The sequence below is a fragment of the Astatotilapia calliptera genome, chromosome 4, assembly GCF_900246225.1.
Source record: "Astatotilapia calliptera chromosome 4, fAstCal1.2, whole genome shotgun sequence".
NCBI lineage: Eukaryota > Metazoa > Chordata > Actinopteri > Cichliformes > Cichlidae > Astatotilapia > Astatotilapia calliptera.
This window is the reverse complement of record NC_039305.1, coordinates 11,120,073-11,146,176: the sequence shown is the minus strand read 5'-3', so window position 1 is coordinate 11,146,176 and position 26,104 is coordinate 11,120,073. Positions and strand designations below refer to the sequence as shown.

The window sequence follows — 26,104 nt, the reverse complement described above, 5'->3', positions numbered from 1 at the left end:
GCAATAATAATGGCAGATTAATTACATTATACTTAAATGGCATCAACTCAAATCTTTCTTTTATTAAAACTATTTTTACAATCAATATAATTATGGTTCTTATTTTTAAAAAAACAGTATTAAATGTCATTTGGTTCATATTTCACTGAAAGTATATAAACTGCATTTTTAGGAGATCAGTAATGCCCACAAAATGTCTAAAGCAAATTATAATACTGTATTGCATGGTTTGTAGATTATTTATTCAAATAAATGTTGAAGGGAAACAGATATTAAGTTCACATAGCTTATACTAAGCACATGCGTGTCCTGTTAATGTAATATCACAGCCAGTAATGGATTTAAATTTGGAGAAGTCTTGAAATGTCACTGGTGTTCTGTTACAGAGCATAGAAATCTCAGACATCGGAAATAAAATTCATGGTAAGACTTTCTGTTTATGCCAGACAGGTGTTGTATATCTCCTAGGAAATACATAGGTTTTAATTTTTGATGTATTGAGTGAGTGCTAAATGATTTACAGAAGAGAAACCCTGTGGTTAACTTTCATTTCCAAGTTTTGCATGGAGTTGGCTTAATATTTGCCATCTTACCAGCAGCTTGCCAGCTTATTTGAAAATAAATCCAGCAAAGGGAAGCGATTTGTGTTTGGCACAAGAGAAAGATGTATTTATAGGACACATTTAGAAATGATATTAACACCATAACCCAACATAAGCTTAATCTTAATTTATGTACTTTCTTTCTCTCTTTTTATTGTTTAATATTCATATTTAATTTGCTAAAAAGTATGGATTTATAGATAAGGGATAAAGTACAAGAGGTTGTGCATTTTAACTATAACTCTTGGAATCAGGCAGCAGAGCAAAAAAAAGAAAAAAAGAAATTGCAGAGTAGACACATGTGATTAAGGAGGAGCTATAACCAAAACAGGAAAACAACTGACTTCATCTGCTTCCTTTTAGCCCTGGCATTACAGAAGAGCATGACTCCCTTCCGAACCATTGTATAAATGACCACTTTGCTATCACTTGCTACCCATACAGGCACTAATATTTATGTAATATATATTTGATTGAACCCCGACCACCCCAAATAAAAAAAAATTGTAGGCAGACTTTGTCAGATACTGACCATCAAAAATCATCATGGTTAGATTTATAAATGAATTTAAATACAGTAAATACAATACAGAGATAGAGTTAAAATAATTATTGTGAGTTTGAGAAGGGAGAGGAATAGCAAGGAGTGAAGTCAAGGTTTTGCTGAACCATCTTAACTCCTTCCCTACTCTTTCGTCTTTGCTTCCATGATAATTCTTAAATTTGCTGGTCATAATGTAATGCTATATGGTTCTTTTACAACAAAAGACAAAAGATTGTAGGTTTTCTTTTCTTATCAAAGAACAGTAAGTACAGATGATGTAGTTCCTGTATGTTATGCAACCCTTCATAGAATCATAATCAGCAGGATTAAACAACAAACATCCATGAGTGCATCAGGAAGATGGCCACAACTAATAGTGTACTTAGTGAATACGTCAGGCAGTTGAAACCCAAAAAAGAAGAGGAACAAGAACAGGAACCACCATGGAAGGATGGCGCCTGCCTTCTACCTTTGTTAGAAGAATTGGCTGATATCAAGAAATCCTACCAATGGCTGTACATAACTGGACTGAAATATAGCACAGAGGCACTAATCATAGCAGCACAGGAACAAGCTCCTGGCACAAGAGTCATAGAGACCACACTAAAGGGTGGATCAGAACCCCAGTCAAACTGAATCGCTGGTCGCCTGTCATCCCAGATAGCTGCAGTAAATGTTTAGACGAGAAGGGCACTCTTTTTCACTGTGTATGGAGCTGTCCAAAATTACAGCAGTACTGGAAATCAATCACGCAAACTTTATCTAAGATTGTTGGAGTAAATATACCTGTTGAAGCAAAAATGTGTGTGTTGGGTATATACCCAAAGAATTGTGACTTTAGAAAATGATACTTGGTGCTGAGTTTTTTGTTTTTGTTTGTTTTTTTTTGGGGGGGGGGGGGGGGGGGGGTTCGTGTGTGTGTAGGGGGGGGGGGGGTTGTTTTGTTGTTTTGTTTGTTTGTTTGTTTTGTTTTTTGTCTGTTTCTTTGTTTTTGTTGTTTTTATTTTTCGTTCGCATCTTGCTTTGTTTGTACCCAATGGATTCACTTTGCCAAATGGATCATCATGGCCTTGCCGTATTGGTCCATTTGATCGACCTTTGTTGTTATTATTTATTTTATTTTATTTTCAGTTGTTACAGACGGGACAGACATGACTGAGGGATAGGAAAGGGAGAAAGAAAGATGAAGGAAAAGAAAAACAAAAGGGAAGAGGGACAGTGAGAGAAGGCACTTAAAAAGAGAAAGAAGAGAAAAAAAAGAAAAATAAAATCTCCTGGATCACCTGTTGAGAGAAAAAGAAGAGAAAACAAGCAAAAAAACAACAACAACAGAGCAACATACTAAAAACAAAACCATCACATTAATCTAGCTAAGTGTAAACAGCAGTAAATACGAAATGTTGAATGTTATTGTGTAGCAAGCAGGACCGACAGCGCACATTGTGCATGGAAATAGCAGCCAATAAAGGTGTAGTTTATGTCTATGAACAGTGGACACCCGTGTGCACCTATTACAAGGTTTCCCCATGTAATAGCCCTGTCCCACAAGGCATGAAGCAGGCATGGAGGAGATCCAGGCCCCAGACATCCAGAGGCCCCAGAGTGCGAGAGCCCAAGGAGGACCACCGGAGGGGCAGCTAAACATTTTCTAACCCCATATCGTCTACCACTGATAGTGGTCTACAGTCCAGAGTAATCCATTTTGTGAGAGAATTTGTAAGATGGTCCGATGTTGACTTACTAATTTTGGTCCTGAAGTCAGTCATTTCATCAAGTTTGGTCTGCCAATATGGAACGCCAGGACTGCCATAATGAATTAATTAAATACACCATTAAATAATTAATTAAATGTGGCAATAATTAATTAAAATTGGAATTAATTAATTAAATAAATAGTTATGACACATGTAATTAATTAATTATTGACACATTTAATTAATTATTTATGTATTTCACATTTTAATTAATTATTGACACATTTAATTAATTAATTATTGACACATTTAATTAATTATTTATGTATTTCACATTTTAATTAATTATTGCCACATTTAATTAATTAATTATTGCCACATTTAATTAATTATTTAATGGTGCATTTAATTAATTCATTATGGCAGTCCTGGCGTTCCATATGCCAACACCTTTTGTTGGAACTCGAATTGCTAGTGCTAACAGCTCCAACAGTTTCTATGCTTGCTGCAACATGTTTTGCATTTAGATGGTACCGTAAGGTGCTACAGTGCTCAAAACTATGCACATTCGAATGCAAAGTGTGATTAAATGTGTTAATATTTTTTTACGCATTTTCAAATAAATTAAGTGCAATTAACGCATTATATGTCCACCCCTACACACCAAAAAAATTCTAATTGGTGGTTTGACTCCTCACCAGAGTGGGTAAGAGAACAGGGCACTGTTGAAATGTTACTATGCAAGTAACCCCAGAGGAAGGGGTTGCTAGAGATCGACAAGGTAATACCACACAACTGCTACGGCAAGGGGCAGCCAGGTCATGAGGGAGATATCATCACCCCCTAAGTATGGTGGAAGAAGGAATGTTGAGTGCAAGAGCAGCCTCTGTTGCCGGTTACCAAGACTACGTGAGGTACCCTCTGAAGGTTTAAGATGTGAATGCAGCACTACGTACAATCCCTACTGTGACCATCATTGAAACCAACCCTCTGATCTACACCACAGCAGCAGCAATCAGATGCTTGACTACAAGATGAGTATGAACAGTATTAACAGTACTAACCCTAACCCATCCACAGGGTTGAGAGGAGAATTATACAATGTTACAGCCCCTGGCTTTAAAGAAGAAGTGAGGCAGACCAATTAGCAACTGATTGGTCACACCTGCACCTTTAAAAGGCTGAGGAACAGTGTGCAGTTGCCCCGTATTGCTTTTGTCTTTGAGTTTTCTTTGTGGAAGCCTGACTCAATTGTGAGATTTACTTATATAATGTTAGTTTTACTGAAGCCTGAAAGGTTAATTTTGATTTCTACTGTTTGAAACCTGAAGTGAAAGCCGTTTGGGTTTTGCTCCTCCCCTGTGTTTTGTTTTATTTGTTTTTCTGTTAGTCAGTTTAGTTAGAAAGTCTTTCTAACTATTATTATTATTCTATTATTTTCTTTTAAGTAGTTAGACACACACGCTTTACTAGAAAAGTGGTTTGGTATTGGTTGTTTGTTGGTTTGGTAATATAACAGCCTTTTAATCTTACCATCATGACACTATCTTTTATGTTACCTTCTCTGACCTCTAGGACTCCTAACATAAGTGGGGGCTCGTCCAGGAGACACAAACAGGGTCCCTGTGTCTGGAGCTGAAAATGTTTTTGGCTTAGGGTAGTCTTTTCATTAGTGTTCAAGTGCTATGTTGGCTATATTTTGTTTGGCATGCTTTTTAGCAGCTCCGTCTTTTGAACATCTTAATAATTGCCACGAGTGGGATTTGCTGCACATTGTGGACCACTTTAAGTTGCAGGTCCCAACACCAGTCCTTAAAAGTGATTTAAAAGCTCTAGTAGTAGCCAAGTTGATGGAAGCTGGTTTGATTCAAGCACCTGATCTGCCTGAGGATTCTATTGTGCCAAGCCAAGCTGCCTTGTTTCAAGAGGACCATAAAGATGGTCACAGTGTGGATGGTGAGGTGGATGAGTGGGGGAAGACAGCTTGTACACTCCCTAGCTATGATCCACTGTCTTCTAGGACTTCAAAAGGCCAAGATGGAGCTTGGCTAAAAGTGTTGTTATGTCTCCATTTGGAGGCTGAAGAAAATGGCCAGGCCAGGCGAGCTCAGCTGGAGCTTGAAATTAGGTGGCTGGAGATAGAGGCAGACAAAGCAGTAAAGCTGCGCAAGCTTGAGATGGAGTCCCAGCCTCTGCTGACTCTGTGGGTTCTACCCCCATGTCTGCTACAGCATTTGATGTCAGCAGCCTAGTGCCAGCTTTTAGAGAAGCTGAAGTTGACTCATATTTTGCAGCATTTGAATGCATTGCTGGTGCTTTGCAGTGGCCTAGTGATATTTGGCTCCTTTTGTTCAGTGCAAACTTTCTGGTAAAGCTCAAATGGTGGTGGCCATTCTTCCTTTAAAAGACAGTCTAAATTATCAGTGTTAAAGCAGATGTCTTGCAGGCTTATGAGTTGGTCCCTGAAGCTTATAGACAGAAGTTTCGACAACAGAGGAAACCTTGTGATCAAACTTATTTGGGATTTGCCAGAGAGAAGGGAATCATCTTTGATAAGTGGTGTCTTGCATCAAAAGCCAATGATTATGACTCCCTATGTGAATTAATGCTTCTGGAAGACTTTGAAAACTGCATCCCTGAGCATGTTGTTTTGTATTTGAATAAACAGAAGGTGGCCAAGCTTGAAAAACACAGTCAAATTTCTAACAGAGTCCCGCAATGAGGTCCTTGGTTGTGGTGATAAGATTCCTGACCCTTGTTTTGAACCTTTCATTTTTGATGGATTGGTGTCACTGACATCTGATCCCCCTGATCGGAAACCAGTAAGTATTTTGGGACACTGGAGGATCCCATATTGTCATTCTCTCTAGCGTCATACCTTTTTCAGCAGAGAGTACCTGTGGTTTCAACTCTGTTCTGCATGGGATAGAGCTGGGCTACGTTCCCAGGCCAGTTCACAAAGTCTATATAAAATCAGACATAGTTACAGGATTTTTCCCTGTTGCCATTTTCCCTGCCTTACCAATAGATGGTGTGGCCATGTTAATGGGGAATGACATTGCTGGAAGTTTAGTACTTTCATGTCTGGAGGTTTTAGACAATCTCCTAAATCAGAAGACCACAGACTTCTTCAGACTTCCTTCCAGATTTCCTAATTTTCAGAGGAGGGTAAACTTTAAACTGAGGAATACAATGTTTTGTTGCTTCTAGATAAGGTAGAGCCAGAGGAGCCTCAGGGGCCTTGAAGAACACATCGCTCCCCTTGACCAGAAAACACTTGTTCTCAGCCCTACAAGCTGACGAAACATTACAAAGCTGTTTCAATCGTGTGGTAAGTGCTGATTAACCCAATAAAGACCAACAAGCCTATATTGTAAAACAAGATGTTTTAATGCATCAGTGGTCTCCATCAGTTGCAGAAAGTGCAGTTAAACAGATTGTTATGCCAACCATATATAGACATAAAGTCTTGTCCCTGGCTCATGCCAGTGGTCTGGAAGTGTGTCACAAAAACGTACTGGGTTTGATTAAAGCATTTTTTTTTAGCCTGGTATGAAGCATGATGTTTCAAAGTTTTGTCAATTTGGTTTACCATACTGCTGGTAAACCAAATCAGGGGATACACTTAGCTCCATTATGTCCTATTCCTGTAGTGGATCAGCCATTTGAACATGACCATGTCATAGTAGACTGTGTTGGACCACTCCATGCCCTCCTGGGTTTTAATTGCACCTTAGAACACACATGCATCAACACTACAATGAGCGGGTGGAGGGAGGTTTGGAGTCTTCTCCCACCCCCGTTCTCTGCGGCCTGCTGGAGCGGGAGGGCTAGGAGGAGTTGGCCGTCCGACTGCGGTCTGGGGTGTGGGGCCTCCCTGCTGCTACGGAGTCGGGGTGGTCTGCCTCTCCCCACCGCAGGGAAAAGGGTAACACCACCTGGGTCTGGGTGCAGTTCCCCCCTCCAGGGGCAAGGGTACCTAGACCCGGTTTGTAGAGTACGCTTGGGGAGTGTGATCGTGTGTACAGCGTCTCTTTATGTCTGTCTCCACGTTGGTTGAGTGTGGAGTGAGTGCATATGAGAGCATGGGGGGGGGGGATGGATGTTTGTGTCTGTGTGTGCCTGTATGTCTGTGTCTATATGTCAGGCTGGGTATCAGACGCCACCTCTCTGGGGACACCTTAGGCCCTCCAAGGTTTGGAGGCCTATCTCCACCCACCACCACTTCCCCCGCCGGTGGCGGACTCCCTCAGGTGTCGGTGCGTTGGTGGTTCTTTGTGTCTGGGGGTGAGCGTCCAGGTACACACCGGCTCACTCCTTGGCGGCCGCTTATCGGGGCCTGGAGCCTGGGGCTCGCTTGGGCCCCTTCGGAGGTGGGGTGCCCCCGGCCTCTCGGCCTGGGGCTTGGTCACTCAGGCACAGCTGGGGGCCGGCGGAGCTCATGGGCGCGTCACTGCAACTCCCCCTGGCTTCTGCTCCGCGGCTGCTGAGTGAACCCTCATCTGGGACTCTCCTCAGCTCTTACTGGAACAGTGGCGTGGCTGCCCCTCTGTTGGTCTTCCATGGTCTCTTGTGTTCTGGGGGCCTCTGGATGTCTGGAGTTTTGATCTCCTCCATACCTGCTTCACACCCCGGAGGACGGGGCTGTGGCCCCCCCACACTCCCTAGCAGATCGTTACATGGAGAAACCTTTGGAATACAAGCGCGCTGATCCACACAGGTATGCACACGGGTGTTCACTGCTCGTAGACCCAAATTACACCTTTCTTGGCTGCTACCTCGAAGCACATCTGTCCTGCGTGCTGCACAACAACATTGAATATTTAGTATTTACTGCTGTTTACACTTAGCTAGATTAATGCGATGGTGTTGTGTTTAGTATGTTGCTTTGTTTTTTTTTGCTTGTTTTCTATTCTTCTCTCAACAGGTGATCCAGGAGATTTTTATTTTTTTTCTCCCCCCCTTTCTCACTGTCCCTCTCCCCTTCTGTTTTTCCTTTCCTTCCTCTTTCTTTCTCCCTTTCCTATCCCTCACTCATGTCTGTCCCGTCTGTAACATCTGAAAATAAAATATAATAAATAATAAAAACAAAGATCGACCAAATGGACCAATACGGCAATGCCACAATGATCCATTTGGCAAAGTAAATCCATTGGGTATTCTTGTTGGTCTTCAGACAACAATTCTGATGGCTAAAGAACCAAATGGGACAGGCAAAAAAAAAAAAAAAAAAAAAAAAAAAAAGACTGTGTTGGACCACTACTGAGAGCAAAGTCTGGAAATCAATATCTGCTTACCATCATGTGTGCTGCTCTACGTTTCCCTGAGGCACTCTGCAGTCTATTTAGACTTACAGGCCAGTGGACACTCTTTCAAATGCAGCAGTTAACTCAGATGACAAATCTGTGAAGGTAAAAAGATATCTAGGAAAGAGGGTATTGGATTTTTTTAGCCAGATTGTTTAAGAGTGTTGATGGAGAAGTATAGAGAATGTCAGAAAGGGCTGGACTGTGTCTGGAGTAAGCATATTATAGAATGCCAAGAGAGTAGGATCCTTGTTTGCAAAGGTGATGGACAGGCTGACAGATTAAGTCAGGCAGAAGTCTCCATAGACCAGGGGTCGGCAACCTGCGGCTCCTTATAGTGCGGCTCCGTGTGGTTTGGGAAAATAAATTAGAAGTATTTAGCTGAAGTGTATTTTATTTATGTTAGTTCTTTTTTAACTTGTAGTTCTAAATTGGAAGATTATTGTGATATTGAAATATAAAAATACAATTATATTCTTTTATTTTTTCATCGCTCAAAATAATTGTCACACTCGCGGAAGCCGGTGTACCCACCAAAACGCCATGCATTTATCAAGACTTTCAACCCCAGGTAGGCCAATTATGGCCCTTCGGATCCATGTTATGTCAGCAGCTGTTCTCTACCGTGAACTATGTTAAAAACAAACCCTGCTCACGCCTCACAGATGAAAGCTTACAGTCTTGCGTAAAGATGAAAGTGATTTCGTAAAGCCCCGATTTGCAGACGCTGTGCGCAGAGGTTCAGGAGCAGAAGTTCCATTGTAAAGATACCACGGCAGACCCGACGATGTTTGCATGAAGATGCTTTTCAGCATCTCTTTATTGACCACTTTTCACACACGGTTGCTGTATGCATACAGCCGGCTGTGGCTTTTCAGCTCACAGCCCGACACACACCAACACAACAGCATAGATAGCACAGACGTTAAGGCGGCGAGGCGTGATTGCGGGTGCTGCTCAGGTGCGTCCCCTCCCCTGCAGCGGCGCTGCAGACCGCACCCGACCACACACATTAACCTGGTAAAATACATATTTAGGCAGAATTTTGCAAATATCTATTTTTCATCTTTTAGCAGCATAGTGCTTTTTTTCCCAATTATTTTTTAAAAGTCAGGTCAAGGCTCCAAAAGCCCAAAGGCGATATAAGGGTGGCGGCTCACAACAGTTTTTGTTTGCTACATGGATCATTTTAGTTCAGCGTCTTTCCTTTTGTTATATTTCTTTAAGAGTTCAAAATGTGTTAATTACATAAATAAAATGTAATTTTCTCTGTAGCACTTCTTTGATTTCATAAGCAACACACGTTAGTTGTTCACACAAAGCATAAAGGTAAAAAACAAAATATTCAGTGTTATCTTCATTTTAGATGTCAAAATGTATTTGCGGCTCCCAGTGTTTTCTTTTGCGTGGAAACCGGGTCCAAATGGCTCTTTGGATGTGAAAGGTTGCTGACCCCTGCCATAGACTATGATGTTGGCAGATGACTGTTTGATCTGTAGTGAAAAAATAGGAAGTGGATGGAAGAGAACCTGGAGAGTTGGAAGTACACTAAAAAGAAATATAAAATTCAGTAGAACCAAACAAACAAACAAAAACGTGTGAATGAGAAGAAGACAGATGTAACAGTCTCTGGGTCTTTGAATGTTAATTTATCTGTAGTCCAGTCTCTATGTCAAGTATTTCAGTCTAGGTTCAGTATGTGTTGTTTTATCCTATTTCTGTTGTATCCTATGAATATATTGTCTGCGTGTCCCTCTGTTTTTTGTCATGTTTTATCTATCTAGGGTAGTTAGGATCCTGTCTTGTGAGTCATGCTCAGATAGATAGATAGATAGATAGATAGATAGATAGATAGATAGATAGATAGATAGATAGATAGATAGATAGATAGATAGATAGATAGATAGATAGATAGATAGATAGATAGATAGATAGATAGATAGATAGATAGATAGATAGATAGATAGATAGATAGATAGATAGATAGATAGATAGATAGATAGATAGATAGATAGATAGATATTTCTTCTGAGCATGAGATGTGCCGTGGGGGAGATATCAGATTTTATTAGGGGCCTGTATAATTCATTTGATGACTGCCCATTTTCAGTTTAGGTAAGCTCTACTGCATGATTAAAAATAGAAAGCCACCAGCATGTCACGGCTGAGCAGCCAGTGTGTTTGTGGAGCAGACCCAAATACAGACACCGGGGAGAAGCACAGCAAGTGTGGCCTTATGTGTCAGTAAGCATAAACAGATGTCAGAGACCTCTGGAATATAAATAAAGTTGACCATGTGCCTGTGCAGCTGGCTGATTTAATCAGTAATGTGTGGCTTGTGTTTTAATCACATTCTCATGCTTTGGTTTTATGTGAAGGACATAGTGCATTGTGAATTTGCCAATTTAGAATGTATTGCTCATACTGTAAGTGTTTGAAGAAACCCTTGGGAAATATGCAATATGTAGCTTTGTTTTTGTGTTGCAGTAATAAGAGAAATTTGTGTTTACTTTCTGTAATGCTTATTCTTCGTGAAAGCTCAACAACACTTCTTTTGAAAGGCAATGTAGTATGGCATGACAATCTTACTGACAGTTGTCAAAACAAATTAGTGAATTAGAGAGAATTAACTGTATAAATGGAGGCTATATTAGGTTTATAACAGTATTATATCAGTGGCATAGCTTTGTGTCCACACTTGAACTGCCTCAAAATTAAACTATAAAATGCTAACTACAGATTTCAGTCTGTCTTTTTTTTTATGTACGTTTCTCAAAAGTTATTGCAACTGTGGGGTCTTATTTGACACTTCTACCTAATGTCCCTATCAAAGTTTGGTAATAACATACATTTGGACCTTTTATTATCAGCCTTTATATACTGGTGTATCTCAAGGAATATTTTTATAACTGTAAATAGATAGAATTAAGAAGTCAAAATCAGGCATCTTCAGTTTAATTTGAAGATGCCTGATTGAATTTGTGCTAATATGAACCTCGTTTTTTAAAAATATTAATCTAACCATGCCATGACTAATGCTGAAAGCTAGGGAGAACACTAAGAAGAAGCACTGTCCCCATATGAAAGGACAATGTCCTGTAGCTATAAATCATAAATCATAAATTCTGAAGAAACTACTGTGTTGAACATTGTATTTTCCAATTGAACTTTTACAGAATGCAGAGTAAATGATACTGAATAAATATCATTAAATCATAGTCAAAGAGTTTATTAAATCAGTACATCATAAGAAGTCAATTCAACAGGTAGTTCATATTTTATGAATGCCGTCAAAAAGTTTCAGAGGATGTCCATTATTCAGCACTTTCGCCCTGGAAGAAAGAAGAAATAAAAAAGACTTATTCAACATATATTAAAAACGTTTGTAGAATTTGTCTCATCTCAATTTATATAGCTGGATTGAAATTTACACAGGGCATAAAAATATCTACACTGTCTTCTACTTTCAATCCACAGTAAATTATTAATGTATAGAACTTCTATCAAACAACTCTATTAAACAAAGCGAAATTATCTGTAAAAAAAAAAATAACATGAATTACCTTTCCAGCATCACGGCTCTTGGCTCTCAGTTTGTTGACCTGAGATTCAGCAATGCAGCACGTTCCTGAGCTTCCTCCATCTCATGCTGGACCTTTCTCAGTCTGGACATGTGGGTGTTGGCCTGTTCTTCCTGTACAGTGTGACAATATGTTGTTGTTGTTTTTTTAAATATCTGGTCATATATGCTAAATATATGTCATTTATAAAGTTATGCATTCCATATGTAAAATCACAAAACATTTTACTCACAGCCTCCTCAGCCTGTCTCTTGTAAGCCTTGACTTTGAACTGCAGCTTGTCCACCAGATCCTGAAGTCTGACCACATTCTTCTTGTCCTCCTCAGTCTGCATAGATAACAAACTGTTATTGACAGCTGAGGAAGAAAGAATTTAGGAACTTAAATTCTGCCAGGACCTATGTTAATGTAGGTTAATTACTTGGTTGGTATTATACGTGTATGATTATTCTGATGATATTGGTTATGTTTAAAACTTTACTTTATCAAAGTTCCTCTGCTTCTTGTCAAGGTTGGCAGCCAGAGCATTAGCTCTCTCCACATCAATCATGAGGTCCTCCACCTCACCCTGCAGCCTCTGCTTGGTCTTCTCCAGTGAGGCACACTTGGAGTTCACAGCCTCAATGGATTCCTCAGCCTCCTGCAGGCGTTGGGCAAGCTTTTTCCTGTTGTTAAAAGAATTTTGTTTTGATTAAGTCTGAATTGGTTGGTTTTAAGTCTCAAAACTAATTTAAACAATGACAGTATCATGACTTACTTGGCCTCCTTCAGCTCCTCAGTTCGCTGGATAGCATCAGTCTCATATTTGGATCGCCACTGAGCCACCTCACTGTTGGCCTTGGACATTCCTCGCTGCAGCTCAGCCTTGGCCTCCTGCTCCTCCTCAAACTGCTCTCTGAGCAGGTCACAGTCATGACGTGCTGACTGAACAGCATGAGCCAGAGCATTCTTGGCCTTTTGAACACAATCAATGTCAGGTGGACAACTTTAATGTTTAAATCAATTTTAAAGTCTAATGCTGAGAGGATGAGATATTTAAATGGTAACAACTAGGAACCAAATTAGAGGACAGTCCAGCTGATTTAAAACTTATGTGTTTAAATTAGTAAGTGCTATGATATAAAAGAAGAGAGAAAATATTTCAGACCTTCACTTCCTCCTCAACGTGTCTCTTCAGTTCCTCAATCTGCTGAGTGAAGGCCTGCTTGCCCCTTGTGAGCTGAGAAACAAGAGCTTCTTTCTCCTCAAGCTGGCAACTGAACTCACCTGTAAATAGTTCTTCAGAAGGGGCTTGATCTTGAAGTACAGTTTCAGCCATGGCCAGTTCTTGACATTCATGAAAGAACGGATGTTTTACTGGATGGAGAAGATAGATTCTCTAAAAACCAAACATGAGAGTGTTACTTTTAGTGTCGTAGGATCTTAATATGAGGAAGGAAATATAAAAGAGAATACAATAGAGTTTACTATGATAATGTTACCTCCTCTCCATCATCTTCACAAACTCTTTCCTCATGACGTATCCTCTGCAGAGAGCCTGAGTCATGGTCACCAGCTCAGCCAGTTTCTCATCTCTCATCTCCTCAAGAGTGCCAGGCCAGCAGACCAGCTTTGAAGAACACCTATTTAATCATTGAAAACATAAGTACAAGTGCAAATGTACAGTGTTTTGTGAATGTCTATTAATATAATGAAGTGTACCTTTGTGTGCCCAAACATGTACTGTGTGTGATCCACATCAATGGAGCCAAGCAGCTTCTCTGAAGCTTTCTTGTTGTCAATGAACTGTCCCTCAGGGATGACACTGGCATTCAACACTTTGTATCTTTAAGAGAGAATCAGGTTGTTACTTAGATTTTTCTTCCATCATATTCAAGTTTGTCCTTTACAACAACAATGAATTCATTTTTCCTTTCCAATATTGTAATGTGCTGTCACCTCTGCTTGAAGTCACCATAGAGGATTCTGCTGGGAAAACCCTTTCTGCAGATTCTGATGCCCTCCAGTACACCGTTACACCTCAGCTGGTGGATGACCAGGAAGTTCTCCATAAGACCTGAGAGTCAGAAATGCATAATGTTTCAAATTATTTCTATATTCTTACTGTCATTTTTACAATATTACTGTGGGGTACCTGGGGTCTTTGACTCATTGGGAATCAGGCAACGGACAAAGTGAGGATGAGTGCTTCTTAAGTTGGTCATCAGCTTGGCCAGATTCTCCTGTAGATCAGCATCATTGGATAATAGGTTAATACTATTTAAAAATGAGCATTTAATTTTTTTAATATATATATAAATCTATACATACTCTAAAAAAAGAGCAGACACAGTCTGGAAGGAACCACCCTTCTTCTTCCCACCTTTCTTGCCACCACCACTACCAGCAGCCTCTGTTTTCATAAACAGTAAATTTCATTACTGGAATTGAAAAAATATTTTTCACAGTATAATATTAGCCACGCGAGCTTGTGAGCACTTTTGTTTCTTACCTTCAGCTCCAGCATGGGCTGCGTAAAGGAAGCCCAGCAGTTTGTTTGATGACTTTTGGTAGAGCTGAACAACTGAGTCATTCAGTGGGTCCTACCAGCATAGTGAACCAGGGAGAAGTGTGCCTCAGCCTTGCCCTTTCCAGGCTTTGGTTTCTCAAATGCTTTGGTCTTGCCAAGATGCTGATCGTGCAGCTTGTTCTTGAACGTTGTGTCAGAAGCCTTGGGAAACATGCACTCCTCTTCAAGGATGGAGAAGATGCCCATTGGCTGAGAAAATGTCACATGTCATATTAAAATTTCAACAGAGGTAACATATGCACCCATATGTAAATTTCTTCCATAGTAGCTGTTTACCTTCTCAATAAGCTCAATGCAGGCAGCCAAGTCCATACCAAAGTCAATGAACTCCCATTCAATGCCTTCTTTCTTGTACTCCTCTTGCTCCAGGACAAACATGTGATGGTTGAAAAACTGTTGCAGTTTCTCATTGGTGAAGTTGATGCAGAGTTGCTCCAAGCTGTTGAACTGTAACATTACAAACATGTCTAACTTCATGGCAATAGAGTATTTAAAGTTTGAGAAATGTGGTGAAATGTATCAAGTGCTCACATCTAAGATCTCAAATCCAGCGATATCCAGCACTCCAATGAAGAACTGTCTGGGCTGCTTTGTGTCCAGCATCTCATTGATACGAATAACCATCCACAAGAACATTTTCTCATAGATAGATTTGCACAGAGCCGAGACAGCATTGTTGACCTGGCAAACAAGAATTTATAATGATACAAAACCCAGGATACAGCTATAATGTCCAAATCTTTAATATAACATTATTAAAAATTTATTTAAATTACCTGTGGGACGGTCTGACCTTTGGTCACCATCTCATTGCCGACTTTGACTCTTGGGTAGCACAAAGCTTTCAGCATATCAGCTGAGTTCAGGCCCATGAGATATGCAATCTTGTCCGCCACTGAGGAAAAATAGCACAATATCTAATTAATGTACATTTCTTCAAATGTTATTTCCCTCTAATGTCCCAATCCTTTACTATTTTGCCAGTTACCCTCAGTGCCATCAGGTTCAGCCTGCTCTTCACGCTGCTGCTACTTGAATTTCATGTTGCCATGATGCATCACAGCACCAGTCAGCTTGTAGATGTTTATTTTCTCATCAGCAATAAAGCCCAAGATGTCAATTGCAGTCTGAAATTCACACAAATGAAAGAAACAAATATTCTGAAAAAGAAAAGAGATTTATGCCCAAATGCAAGAATGTTCCCTGATTGCACCGTATTTGAATTACTGTGCAGAGGTTTGGGGCAATACTTACAAATGTTCGCTATCATCAATCTTTATATTACAAAAAAGGGCCATAAGGATAACCCATAAAACTGGTTACAGAGATCATACAAATCCACTATTCTTAAAATCAAAAATTCTAAAATTCACAGATCTGGTTCATTTTCTCACAGCACAAATTATATATAAAGCAATAAATAACCTGCTTCCTGACAATATTCTAAAAATGTTTTCTAAAAGGGAACGGGGATACAATTTGAGGGGGGAATTAAATTTAAAACATCCTCGTATCCGTACAACATTAAAAAGTTTTTGCATCTCTGTGTGTGGAGTGAAGCTGTGGAACAGACTAAGTAAAGATATGAAGCAATGTCCAAGCATGGCGCAGTTTAAAAAGCGGTTTAAGGATATGGTTTTTACAGGGTACAGGGAAAAGGTAGAGATTTGATAGGGTGTTCTTGTCTAATATTTTCATGTGTGTGCGCATGCACGGGTTTGTTGGTATGGGTATATATGTATGTGTATATGTATGTATATGTATGTATGTATGTATGTGTATATATATATATGTGTATATGTATATGTGTGTATGTATATATATGTATATATATATGTGTATGTGTGTGTATGTATGTGTGTATATGTATATATATATATATATATATATATATATATTAAATATATATAAAATTGTAGGTTGTGTATCCTTCAGGTGTTAATAGGGTTATTGAAAATGTGTAAATGTGCGTATGTGTGTATATACGTAGGTATGGATAGATAGAAACATATATGTGTATATATTAAAAAAAAAAAAAAAAAAAAAAATTACACATAACATATAATGTAATTACAAGGAGGTATTTCTGTAGTCTATTGATACTAGATAGTGGAAAAGGGGTGGGATTAAATAAGCTTATGCTTCTTCCTGCTCCTTTTTGAACATGGACGTTATTTGGAGTTGTGGTTGCTCGTTTTCCTTTTGTTTGCTTTGTTCATTTGTCTCTTTTAATTCTATTTTTTTTTTTTTATACTTTTTCAACATGTTCAAAATAAAGATTCAATCAATCAATCAAACATGAAATGTGATTTCACATCTGTTGCAATGAACTCCTCCACATCATTGATGCTCTTGACAGTGACTTCACCCTGACTGATCATTGGATAGTCATAAGGGTTAGTTGTGATCAGAAGAGCCTCTGTAATAAATAAATTAATTAATTAATTAATTAAAAAATTGTCTCATTATATTTTCTTTAATTCTTGGAACCACTGAATGAAAGGCAGAGTCTTCAGCTATCATGCTACTTTCCTGTGGAACCAGTTTCCAGTATAGATTCAGTAGACGGACCACCTCCAATTGAATATTAAGCTGAAAACTTTTAACGCTTTTATTTAAAACAAAGTTAGGGTTGGATCAGGTGACCCGTGAACATTCTTTTAGTCACACTATGCTCAGAGTGCTGGGAGACTTGCATTAATGTACTGAGTATATATTTTCCACTCAGATTTTCAGGTTCATATAGCATTACATTGACACAGTTTATCACTAGCACGAAGTGTACCCTATGGTAACCAGTAATGAGATTTAAATTTGGAGAAGTCCTTAAATGTCACTGGTATACAGTTGCAGGACATAAACATCTCAGGCATCTGTCATCAAATTCAGCATCAGACTGTCTCTTAATGCCAGACAAGTATTGTATATCTCTACTGGGAACAGACTTTAAGGACGATTGGTCAGCTCAGATAACCAAATACCAGAACAATGTCACAAATAATACTGATGCATTTCTGCAAAATATAAAGATACAGCTTTTTTATTTGTTTTTTTGTTTTGTTTTTTTGCCTAGTAAGTGATAAATGATTAAAGTAAAGGACCCACGCATGGCTTAATATTTTCCATCTTATCAGCAGATGAAAAGGTATTAAGGTCAAAAGTAAATCCAGGAAAGGTTATCTTATGTTTCCTGAATTTTATAAGTCTTCATAATTTTACAATGAGGAACAGCATTGTATCACAGACTGTAGAAAATTTGTTGTTTTGTTTTTTTTCTTGTTATTGGTGAGCCTCTGCCAGACTTTACTTCTGACAAACACCCCCTCTCTGACATGCTGTTTTTAGACTTAATCATGTTACTGACCTGTTGCTAATTAATCTTTTAAGATTTTTAAGATTTTAGCCTGTGGAATCTTCCTCCAACTATGTTTTGGAAACATGTTGCTGTCATCAGATTTAAATGTTTTTAAATTAATAGTAAAATGTCAGACTTAACATATCAAATCTCTTGAATGTTCCCCATCCCTGGTGGATAAAACTGTACAGTTATCCCCACTTTAAAATACTTTAAAATATTGTAAGACATATAGATTTTTATCCACTTTATCTAATCTTTATAACTAAACTTTTAGAATTTGAAACAGTACACAGAAAATAAAATAATAAAATCAGAAATGTTCACTTTCAGTGCACATGATCACTGGTCAGTAGAGATCCAGTTGATCCAGATCCTGTTCTTGTCCAACTTTTCATTAAGCCAGGCAGCACTGCTGTTAAAAAATGAAAACTGCCACTCAATACATTAAAGAGCAATGAAAAGGATTTGGATGTCTAAGTTAATACTTTTGGCAATATAGTCTGCATATATATAAAAATTCCCCACTCGCCCTGCAAGTGTTTTTATCCTTTCAGCTTGGGTCCTCTACCTGAGGTCTGGAAGCTATCAGTATCTTTGCTGCAATATTGTCTTCTGGTAGTGCAATCCCCTCAGCTCTGACTGCTTTTGCTTTCTTTGCCATCCAACCACACTTCTCTAGTGTGAACATTCCAATATTGTTGCTGTAGATCTTAGTGGTGTGGATCAGCGAGACTATGTCTTGTTCACCCCTGGCATACAGCTTGATGTCATCCATGTAGAGGTGGTGGCTAAAATTTGCTCCATTCTGTACTTGTTCTAGTATAGAAGTCTTTTCAATGATAAGGCTGAGGAGGTTTAGGACTGCAGAACAGTAGTGGGGACTGAGTATCTTCTTAAATCCTGCACTTGATGGTGACTTGCACAATTGGCTTGAAGTTGGCTTCTATTGTTAATATCCACATATTCCTGATGAAGGCTCTTAGGGTTCTGTTGATCTCATATAGTTCTAAGCATTCCAGGATCCAAGTGTGAGGCATTCAGCCATAGGCTTTCTTTTAGTCAATCCTGGCAGTCCACAGGTTGCTCAGTCTGGTCTTACAGTCTCGAATTACTTCTCTATCTACCAGTAGCTAGTGTTTCTGTCCTGGTCTGGGTGAATGCTGTATTTTTCAACAGTGGCGGTGATTCCACCTCTGGGAAGAGTTGTCGCATCATGACAGGCTGCACCTGGGAGTAATTTGGCGGTCAGCTTTTTAAGACCAGCGCTCACAATTACTCTCCGTCAGATGGTCTGCTAACCACCGTTATTGTAGGCCGTCGCAGTTCATGTCTGAGTTTCATAGTGTTGCTCATACTTACTAGTTTTTTCCTTTCTACTCACAGAAGTTCGCCGGACGCCATTTTCTAACCTGCAATAATCAAATCTCTGTTCAGTCGCTGTTCTGCTCGGCAGCTTCACTGCTTATACCCCTGCCTGCCTCCCTGCTGGAACTGGAACTGGAACAGTTCGTATCTCCATTCTGGACTCACTCACAGCTCACCCGGACCACTTACCCTTCTAGGCTTTGCTGCCACCTGCAAAAAGTGAGACTGTTCACAATTTGTCTGTTTCACCCTGGATCAGCGTGTGGAACACCCCTTGACACCTGTTTCTTCTGTAACAGTGACTCTGAGCACCCCAGCCCCTTTCCCCAGTCTAGCCTTCACCTTAATCTCATGCCATGAGGTTCCTGTACTAGCAGTTACTGAGTATCGGGTTCTCCGGCCAGCCTGTGCGCATGATTTCTGGACTCTTTCATAGTTCCTCTAGTGTGTAAGATAAGATAAGATAAGATAACCTTTATTAGTCCCACACGTGGGAAATTTGTTTTGTCACAGCAGGAAGTGGACAGTGCAAAAGTTATGACGCAAAAATTTGAATACAATAAGAATAAATACAGTACACAGCTGTACAGAATAGAATAAAATAATATACTATATACAGCAGAATAAAATAGAATAAAAATATACAATAAGATAAAAATAGAATACGAATGCTATATACAACTGAGTAAAAATACAACGATGCCAGAAAAGATTATTGCACTTAATATTCATCATTCATGGTTTTGTGTGTGTATTCATGGTAACTATCATAGCCTTATTCTAGTTAATCATAGTATTGTTCTAGTTCATGGTTCATCATAGTGTGGTTCTAGTTCACAGTTTATCATAGTAACTCACAAGCTGTTAGTCACAGTAAACTTTACTGTTATTAGTTTATGCATCCCCAAAAGTTGATTCTGTTCATCTGGACATAGCATTTTCAGTGGAAGAAATGTTTTGTCACTAATCCAAGTGACTTCTTCAGTGGATGACTCTCATCATCCACTGGAGCATAAACTGGGTGTCATCAGGACACTACATCATAGAGCAAACACCATCCCCACTGACCCAGCGACCAGGGAAGCAGAAAACATCACATCACGAAGGCCCTGAGTAAATGTGATTATCCCAGCTGGACATTTGTCAAAGCTGAGAAAGAGCCTAAAGAAAGCTCTAGCCATTCCAGGAGAGAAGGACAGCCCGCTGCCTATGCAAAAACCCTTAGTAATCCTGTATGTGTCAGGAGTATCGAAACAGTGACGCATTTTTTGTAAATACTGGTGGATTTTAAACCCCAAAACAAGTTGTGCCAAAAATTGGTCCACCCCAAAGATCGGGCCCCTGACGCAAACAGAGAAATATAGTGTACGCTGTTAAGTGCCATGAGGATTGCCAGGATTTATACATTGGGGAAACCAAACAACCTCTGGTGAAGCGGATGGCACAACACAGAAGAACCACCTCGCCAGGCCACGACTCTGCAGTCTAGTCACACCTACAGGCCAGTGGACACTCTTTCAATGATGAGGATATACACATCCTGGACAGGGAGGAACGCTGCTTTGAGCGCAGTGTCAAGGAGGCCATTAACGTGAAAAGGGAAAGACCATCTCTGAATCGAGGAGGAGGCCTAAGGGTACGGGTACAGGGTTTGATCAAGGGCTGGGTATCGTCACTGAATATATATTCTGCAGTAGAAATATTCTGCAGTAGATCAAAAACGAAAGAAAACTATTAATCAACATATGAACATTAGCTGATGCTGCTGAAGTGAAGCAGAGAAAAGTTGCAGAGGTTTTATTAGAGACACAGCCAAGCGTTTTGCAATTTTGCATAATTTTAAAAAGTTTACATTTGTTCAGTAGCCTATTGAACGGTAGAAATGAGGCTTTCTTTTCGGAAGTAAGTAAAAGGAAAAAAACAGCGGCTGACAGCGCTGTAAACAACGGTAGACTTGTGCGTAATAAGCAAGCAAATAATGCAGAAAACAGATTTGAAGTATACTGCGAGGGAGAGAGAGAGAGAGAGAGAGAGAGAGAGAGAGAGAGAGAGAGAGAGAGAGAGAGAGCTCTGCATGAAGTGTGATTTTATCGTGGTAGAAGCAAAACAGCAAAGGTAAGAGGGAATTCATGACGATGTTTATGTGAAGCGTAGTTTGGATCTTCTTTTGCTGCTTGTTCAGTCAATATTGTTTGGAGAGAGATAAAACCTGCAGCTTCAGAATCAACAGAATCTGCATGTACTTGGTGGTTGCAACTTTTCTAGTGACCTCTTCATGATTCCTATTTGCCTGTGGGATCTCCAGGTACTTGGAACTGTGCTCTATGTCTGCAATGTTACCTTCTGGTAGTTCGATCCCCTCAGGTCTGACTACCTTCCCTCTCTTTGTTACCATCTGACTATACTTCTCCAGTCCGAATGACATTCCCTTGTTGATCCGGCCGACGTCCAAGGCATGCCTTCATATTTATCTGTCTCGCTCATGTCTGCGGTCCATCTATGCTGACCAACCTGTGCACTGCCTGGATTGATTACAAGAAGGCCTATGACTCTATGCCACACACCTGGATCCTGGAATACCTAGAACCATACAAGATCAACAGGCCCCTAAGAGCCTTCATCAGGAACTCGATGGGGATGTGGTGTACATGTGGCCAACTTCAAGCCCATGGCACAAGTCAGCATCAAGTGCTGGATCTACCAAGGAGATGCTCTGTCCCCACTGCTGTTCTGCTTAAGCCTGAACCCCCTCAGTGTGATCATTAACAAGACTGGCTACTGACTACAGAATGGAGCAGTTGTCAGCCACCTCCTCCACATGGATGACATCAAGCTGTATGCCAAGAATGAACAAGACATCGATTCACTTATGCACACCACCAGGATATACAGCAATGACATCGGAATGTCATTCAAACTGGAGAAGTGTAGTCGGATGATAAAGAAGGAAGGTAGAACTGAGGGGATTGAACTACCAGAAGGCAACATTGCAGAGATAGAGGACAGTTACAAGTACCTGGGGATCCCACAAGCAAATGGGAACCATGAATAGGAAAGCTGCAACCACCAAGTACCTGCAGAGGGTGAGGCAAATCCTGAGGAGTCAGCTGAACAGTAAGAACAAGATCTGGGCTATCAACACCTACGCCCTGCCTGTGATCAGATACCATGCCAGGATAATAAGCTGGTCAAATGAGGAGATAGAAGCCACTGACATCAAGACCAGGGAGCTCCAGTATCCTGAGGCTGTAGGCTAAGCGGAAGGAAGGAGGCCGGGGACTGGTGAGTGTCAGTACCACAGTACCACATAGCATACAGAAACATCTGTGCCGAGTATGGCATGGAAGTCCTGAGGTCAAAATGGGAGAGGCCCCCAAGGGTGGCAGAGAATGACCGAGCTAAGATCCTGTGGGACTATGTCCGTGGTGGTAGACAAACAGAAGAAGATGGCCGTACTGATAGATGTAGCAATTCCGAATGACAGCAACATAAGGAAGAAGGAACATGTGAAACTTGAGAAATACCAAGGGCATAGAGAAGAGCTTGAGAAGCTGTGGAGGGCAAATGTAACAATGCTCCCAGTGGTAATAGGAGCACTAGGTGCAGTGACTCATAAGCTAGACGAGTGCCTCCAGCAGATCCCAGGAACAGCATCCGAGATCTCTGTCTAGAGTAGCGGAGTCCTAGGAACTACGATACTGCACAGAACCCTCAAACTCCCAGGCCTCTGGTAGAGGACCCAAGCTTGAAGTATATATATATATATATATATATATATATATATATATATATATATATATATATATAATAGGGGTGCAACAATACTCGTATCGATATTGAACCATTCGATACAGTGCTTTCGGTTCGGTACGCATGTGTATCGAACAATACAAAATTTGAGATTTACTTTATCAACTTTTCTTCTGACAATGCTGTCTGTGTTGGGCGCTCAGTGGATCTGCGTTCGACTACTCCGCCTAGGCTGCACTGTCGAGTGCAGATCCACTGAGCGCAGCGCAAGCTAGCAAGACAGATTCTAAGCTCGTTGCAACATGGCAACTGCCTCAACGCTGCCCGAAATTGAACCTCCCCCACCCTCATTCAGAGCTGGTGTTTGGAAGTATCTTGGTTTTCATGTGAAGCATGACCCTTATGGTAAGCGTGTCATGGACGAAAGTAAAACAGTATGTCGGATGTGCCACGCAATGCTCAATTGGTGGGAACTAGTGCGTTAGCTTGTTGACGCCGTCCAGCCCCACGCATGGGGCGATCCGCGGTAACTCGTTAACGGAGATTTGCCTCATTATGGCGTTAATGTTATTTTAATGAGATTAACGCTGACAGCACTAGTGGGAACACAACGAATATGACTGCACGTTTACTCCGACATCATCCTAGTGCAAAGACAAGTGGAAGCAGACAAAAACAACAAGCACACATGCTACAAACTTTACCCGAGTCATTTAGACCAGCGGTCCCCAACCCCCGGGCCTCGGACCGGTACCGGTCCGTGAGTTGTTTGGTACCAGGCAGCGAGAGTTGAGGCTCAGGTGTGAAATGTATGGTTTTCAGGGTTTTTATTGGTTTTCAGCATTAGTTTGTTATCGTTTTTATCGTTAACTCGGTTTTCCTGGGTCTTTTCACGTGTGTTATGAATAAATCTTCTTTTTTTCGGTACCGGTACTAGTTTTATTTTGTTGTACTTATCCGCGACACCTTAAAGGCCGGTCCGTGAAAATATTGTCGGGCATAAACCGGTCCGTGGCACAAAAAAGGTTGGGGACCGCTGATTTAGACAGCCGTTAGCACATGTTTCTCCTTATGGGGACCTGATATGTTTATTATGCTGCTGAGAATATAGCCCAGAAAAAACGTATAGTATAGCTTTTATTTTGGAAAGAGCCATTTCTCTGTAATAAACTGTCAAAGTGTGATTCCTGGATCAGATAGATTTATTTTTTTTATTATTTTGTTGTTTCAGCAACATTAAATTTAAAAACTACTTTTGAGTTAAATATATATTTATAATTTTAATAAATGACAAATTAAAAAGGCATGAACATTTTTTTGTATCGAAAAAATATCGAACCATCTGGAACAAAGCATCTGGAACCTTGCTACATACTGCGAAACCAGTTGTGGTGCCAAGGTAGGTAAATTTGTTCTCTCTGCCTTGTGAGCATTCACTGGGCACAGAGTGCAGATCCAGTTTACTCCGCCTTCATTACAGAGAATTAGACATAAAAGTAGTGATGTTTTAGTTTTGTGAAAAACATGGCCAAACACTTTCATGGTTTAAAAAAATATGAAAACACTTTTTTCCCATACTTGTTGAATAGAAACATTATTTTGTGCTGATATTTCAGACCCAAAGAGTTTTTGAAATCTGCATAAAATTGCATTCTAAATTACTTTTTGATTACTTTAAATACTCAGTTTTAAAGTTCTGCTAAAAGTTTAAATAAAAAGATTAGTATTGCTGAACTGCAAAATATTTTGGGTGCAGTATAATAGAATAGCTTTAGTGTTTTTATTTTTCTTTTGTATGAAGTTATACAATATGCAGCAAGAGATTAAAAAAACAGTTTTACTGATTATAAAATAGACTATATAGGATTCATATTGGCAGATATCCAAATTTATGATATCTGTATCGGTATTGGACATAAATAAGTGGTATCGTATCATCTCTAATATATATATATATATATATATATACATATATATATATGTGTGTGTGTGTGTGTGTGTGTGTGTGTGTGTGTGTGTGTGTATACACATGTATATACTAAATACACACTAAATTATACACTAAATGTATTTTCTTAGGCATCCACATTAAGGGGATTCCAAGAGGATTATGGTGGAGTTAGTTGGGTCGAGTGAAAGAACTCATGCATACATATTGGTTTACTGGCTTTAATTACCGGTTTGCTTTTATAGAAATACAACATCATCAACCTTAAATTACTGCATGTTTAATATGGTCATGAGATGTGCTGTGGGGGAGATATCAGATTTTATTTGGATCCAGTATGACTTATTTGATGACTTGTCAAATTTTTAGTCGAGGTAAGCTGCACAGCATGATTAAAAATAGAAAGGCCTGGGAGGCCTTATGTGTCAGTAAGCATAAACAGATGACGGAGGCTTCTGGAGTACATATAAGGTGGTCCATGGCCCTGTGTGATTGGCTTATTTAATCAGTAATGTGTGGCTTGTGTTATAACCACATTCACATGCCCAGGTTTACTTTGTGACAGACACAGTGATTCGTGTAACAAATTAATTTAGAATGCATTACTCATACTGTAAGTGTTTGAAGAAACCTTTGGGAAATGTTTTGGCATGCATGTTTTAGCTGTGTTTCCTTGCTACAGTAAAAAGACAATTTTATTTATGTACTGCTCATGTTTGCCAGCAGCTCCAAAATGCTTTGCTTCAATGGAGATAGTAGACAGTATGGCATGCTTAACTTTCCACAGTCAGAGCCTTAGTGATTAGTCTTAGCCTTAGTGATTTAGAGAGAATTAAATGTATAAGAAGTTAAATACTTTCGGTTATAACAGTATTACATCAAAGATACAGCTTTATGTTCACTTGCAGTTCCTTGAAATTGAACTTTTAGTAAGTGTACTGTAGATTTCCGTTTGTATTTTTTTTATTGCCTTGCCTTTTTTAACTGAGCTGGATACCATCCCAGAGCAATGCAAGTGTGGGAAAAACTATCCAGACGAAAACATATGATGGCTTTTTGGCATTTGTTGTTAAATGTACCCATTAAAGTTTGGTTACAAGACGCATTTGGACATCTTATTATCAACACACACTAGTCTGTATGAAGAAATATTTTTATAACTGAAAATAGTGTGGAAGTAAGAAGCCAAAATAAGGCATCATCAGCTTAATTTGAGTGTGAATACTATAGAGTCTACAATAAGAACTAACTAAAGACTTGAGGGTCAGGCCTAGGAGCCATAATTGGCCCGACAATTACTCTAATATGGCCGATGGGACGGGTCTGGAAAAAACGAAGGACAGCATAAAGTTTGGACTTTTAACTCTATTTTATAAGTTTTACAATA

At 39.7% G+C, this 26,104-nt stretch overlaps 5 protein-coding genes and 1 pseudogene across 6 annotated transcripts in view; all 6 read right to left on the bottom strand.

The window, feature by feature from the left end:
- Nucleotides 1–16,710, bottom strand: part of LOC113020565 (myosin heavy chain, fast skeletal muscle) — a 28,110-nt gene extending 11,400 nt beyond the window's left edge. Inside the window, exon 1 of one of the 2 annotated variants that reach the window (XM_026164633.1) lies at nt 16,612–16,710. In XM_026164633.1, coding sequence (XP_026020418.1) covers nt 16,612–16,677 — 66 coding nt within the window. In that variant the 5' untranslated portion in view covers nt 16,678–16,710. Of the gene's footprint in view, nt 1–15,284; nt 15,304–16,611 lie in introns of those variants that run through there. The other variant, XM_026164634.1, reaches the window with a different exon arrangement.
- LOC113020599 (myosin-7-like) lies at nt 11,360–12,396 on the bottom strand. Its single transcript, XM_026164688.1, has 4 exons — nt 12,209–12,396; nt 11,960–12,055; nt 11,710–11,840; nt 11,360–11,478 (listed from the first exon to the last, which is right to left on the bottom strand). The coding sequence occupies exons 1-3, from the start codon at nt 12,275–12,277 to the stop codon at nt 11,736–11,738; spliced, it is 270 nt and encodes an 89-aa protein (XP_026020473.1). The 5' UTR covers nt 12,278–12,396; the 3' UTR covers nt 11,360–11,478; nt 11,710–11,735.
- Nucleotides 13,024–13,811, bottom strand: LOC113020594 (myosin heavy chain, fast skeletal muscle-like; annotated as a pseudogene).
- LOC113020595 (myosin heavy chain, fast skeletal muscle-like) lies at nt 14,285–14,788 on the bottom strand. Its single transcript, XM_026164683.1, has 2 exons — nt 14,573–14,788; nt 14,285–14,485 (listed from the first exon to the last, which is right to left on the bottom strand). The coding sequence occupies exons 1-2, from the start codon at nt 14,771–14,773 to the stop codon at nt 14,300–14,302; spliced, it is 387 nt and encodes a 128-aa protein (XP_026020468.1). The 5' UTR covers nt 14,774–14,788; the 3' UTR covers nt 14,285–14,299.
- Nucleotides 14,779–15,183, bottom strand: LOC113020600 (myosin heavy chain, fast skeletal muscle-like). The gene is made up of 2 exons (XM_026164689.1): nt 15,073–15,183; nt 14,779–14,977 (listed from the first exon to the last, which is right to left on the bottom strand). Exons 1-2 carry the CDS (start codon nt 15,166–15,168, stop codon nt 14,816–14,818), a joined length of 258 nt encoding a protein of 85 aa, XP_026020474.1. The 5' UTR covers nt 15,169–15,183; the 3' UTR covers nt 14,779–14,815.
- LOC113020598 (myosin-15-like) lies at nt 15,325–18,528 on the bottom strand. Its single transcript, XM_026164687.1, has 2 exons — nt 18,223–18,528; nt 15,325–15,423 (listed from the first exon to the last, which is right to left on the bottom strand). The coding sequence occupies exons 1-2, from the start codon at nt 18,427–18,429 to the stop codon at nt 15,325–15,327; spliced, it is 306 nt and encodes a 101-aa protein (XP_026020472.1). The 5' UTR covers nt 18,430–18,528.
- Between the last annotated feature and the right edge of the window lie 7,576 nt (nt 18,529–26,104).